Below are 2628 nucleotides of genomic sequence, written 5' to 3'. Positions count from 1 at the left end.
TCGGCCTGCACGAACCACACGTCGGCCTGTGCTTCCCAAAACTCTGGGAGTTTTACTGCGACGGCGTTGGTGGCCATGGCGCGTTCGGTGGTCAGCAACGGCTGAACCAATCGGGGTCACCAGTGAAGTGTGGTGCTGCGCACACACAACTTGCTTGCCAAAGAGGTAGGCCACAACGCGTTTGTTAAAACAAGAGTCTTTATTTCGAAAGCTCGAACTGCAGCACTGAGCGGGCTCGAGCTTTGAGCCCGCATATATGTGGATTATGTGCCGAGGCCACGCCTAGTCCCCGGGCGTGGCCGATCGGTCGAAGAGCGGGGCACGTGCCATCGGTCACCGCCTGGGCGCTCGCACCACCCACTGGGGCGCGAAATTATTGCCCCTGTGTCCGCCACAGTGCGCTGTTTGTTATAAAAAAAACTATTTTCATTTCTACATAGTGTATTTTTAAATTAATAAACTTCCAATGTAGCTTTACCCCAAAATCATGATTTTCTCAGTTTTTCTCGATGAATATGACGTGAAAATGATAACTTTAGATACCTCGGCTGAATGATTTCCTACGAAGTAGTTGTTCATCGAGATGCGCCATGATGGTGTAGTTCGAAGCAGGCAACAGTTTTTCGACGCGGCCTACTTATTACACATGAGTCGTGATACGTACTCTAATTACTTTATATATCGTTAAACATAAGAAATAAAATCTGTTGTTAAATGATATTTAAAATGAATCGTGCCGATTTATTTTCCTTTCCTATGCAACGCAATTACGTAATATCAATATGGCGCCCCCAGTGCTCCACGCTGGCACCGGCACCGGTACACGTGCAGTTGGCAAAGAGGTAACAATTGCGTCCTCGGTGGATCATAATCTGCTGGAGACGACCGCTTGCGTGTCCAGCCGTGGATTGAGCTACAAAGGGTCCGCGTGGTTGCGGCAGCGACTGGTGCTGAGCGCGTTGAGTAAGCGGCCCGTGCGGATTTGGGGAATCCGAGAAGGCGCCGAGTCACCGGGAATCCTGGAATATGAAGCGAGCCTTCTGCGCTTGCTGGAGAAAGTGACGAACGGAACGAGGATCGAGATCAACTCGACGGGAACTCACCTGTCTGTATGTCCGGGCTCGCTGGACGGCGGCGTCGTGGAGCACACCTGTCCCACCGGACGTTCCCTGGGATACTGGTTGGAGTTCTTGCTTTGCCTCGCACCGTTCTGTCGTCGACCTCTCCGGGCCACGCTTCGTGGAGTGACCAACGGGACAGACTCGCCCTCTGCAGACCTCATCAAGGCGACCGTTCGACCCGCGCTCGCTGCCTTCGGCCTGGACGAAGGTTTCGATATACAGGTGCTCGCAAGAGGTGTGTTGCCCAAGGGTGGAGGAGAGGTGACCTTCACGTGTCCCGTACGTCGCTCCCTACGGCCCGTGAAGCTTACCGAGCCGGGGAAGGTGGCCAAGGTGCGTGGAACCGCCTTCGGGGTGAGGGTCTCTCCCCAAATGAGCAACCGTGTGATTCTTGCCGCCCGCGGTGTCCTTTGCTCCTTCCTTCCTGACGTCTACGTCACCTCGGACCACCGCAAGGGCAAGGCGGCAGGTGGTTCCCCCGGCTTCGGCATGGCCCTCGTCGCCGTGACCACGGAAGGGTACGTGCTCGGGGCTGAGCTCACCTCCGATCCCGTGAATCCCGGCACTCCGGAGGACCTGGGAAAGCGCTGCGCGCATCACCTGCTGGACGAGATTTCTCGTGGAGGTTGTGTGGACTCCGCCACCCAGGGTCTGACCATCCTGCTCGCGGCCATGGGACTGAGAGACGTGTCTAAAGTTCTGACGGGTCCTCTCACGGATCACAGTGTCGCTTTGTTGCGCCATCTCAGGGACTTCTTTTCTCTGACCTTTCATCTGGAGGAGCAAAAGGCGACCGAGGACGACATGCGCTGTGGTGACGACAAGGTGATTCTCACCTGCGTCGGTGTCGGCTTCACCAACCTGAGCAAGCCGATACGCTAAACCGGTTGTGCCGTCTCACCTGCTGCTGGATTGACTTTGTGACGACATTTTTTCTGTCAAAGACGGTGTTAACCTAGTTTGTTTCGTATCGCTCTCAGTTGCGGCGATGATTGCTCGGAGGCTCCTGGATCGTGCTGGCCGTCCTGCGTCGGCTCACTCATTTGGCCCCGTTTGATGTACCTGTCAGAGTAATTTGTGATGACTTCATCCCATGTTATTTTTATTTTATTTTTTCTATGCAAGATCGAGGCTCATGTAAGAGCCAGCACATTAAACACACATTAGCACATAAAACACAAAAAACAATAAAGGGAAGGGCAGACCAAATGGGTAGAGACAGGGAAGCACAACAGTCGAGAACAGGGGAATTGGGAGATCTGTGGAAGGGATAAGGCTTGGGGGAGAAGGGGTACACGGCATGAAACAAATTGACACTACTAGGAATGAAGTCGGAGATTGAAAGATGTGGAATTGGGGTGAATTAACGGGGTAGAAATGATCAAGGTTTTGAATGGGGGAAGATAAGAGATGTTGGTGAACAGCTGTTTAAAGACCTGGAGGGAGGAATGGGATTGAAGGGAGTGGGGGAGTTTGTTCCAGAGGCGGGAGAAAAGTGGAATGAAAG

At 53.3% G+C, this 2628-nt stretch overlaps 1 protein-coding gene across 1 annotated transcript in view; it reads left to right on the top strand.

The window, feature by feature from the left end:
• The first annotated feature begins 762 nt into the window (after window positions 1–762).
• RCL1 (RNA terminal phosphate cyclase like 1) overlaps window positions 763–2628 on the top strand; it is a 2673-nt gene continuing 807 nt past the window's right edge. The window contains exon 1 of the mRNA XM_068131190.2: window positions 763–2628. This exon is cut by the window's right edge and continues 807 nt beyond it. Within this exon, the coding sequence (XP_067987291.2) occupies window positions 783–2003 (1221 nt within the window). The 5' untranslated portion in view covers window positions 763–782 and the 3' untranslated portion in view covers window positions 2004–2628.

Source organism: Myxine glutinosa, chromosome 11 (assembly GCF_964187855.1).
Source record: "Myxine glutinosa chromosome 11, kmMyxGlut1.1, whole genome shotgun sequence".
NCBI lineage: Eukaryota > Metazoa > Chordata > Myxini > Myxiniformes > Myxinidae > Myxine > Myxine glutinosa.
Note: the sequence above shows the minus strand (reverse complement) of the source record. Positions and strands in the feature narration are given on the sequence as shown.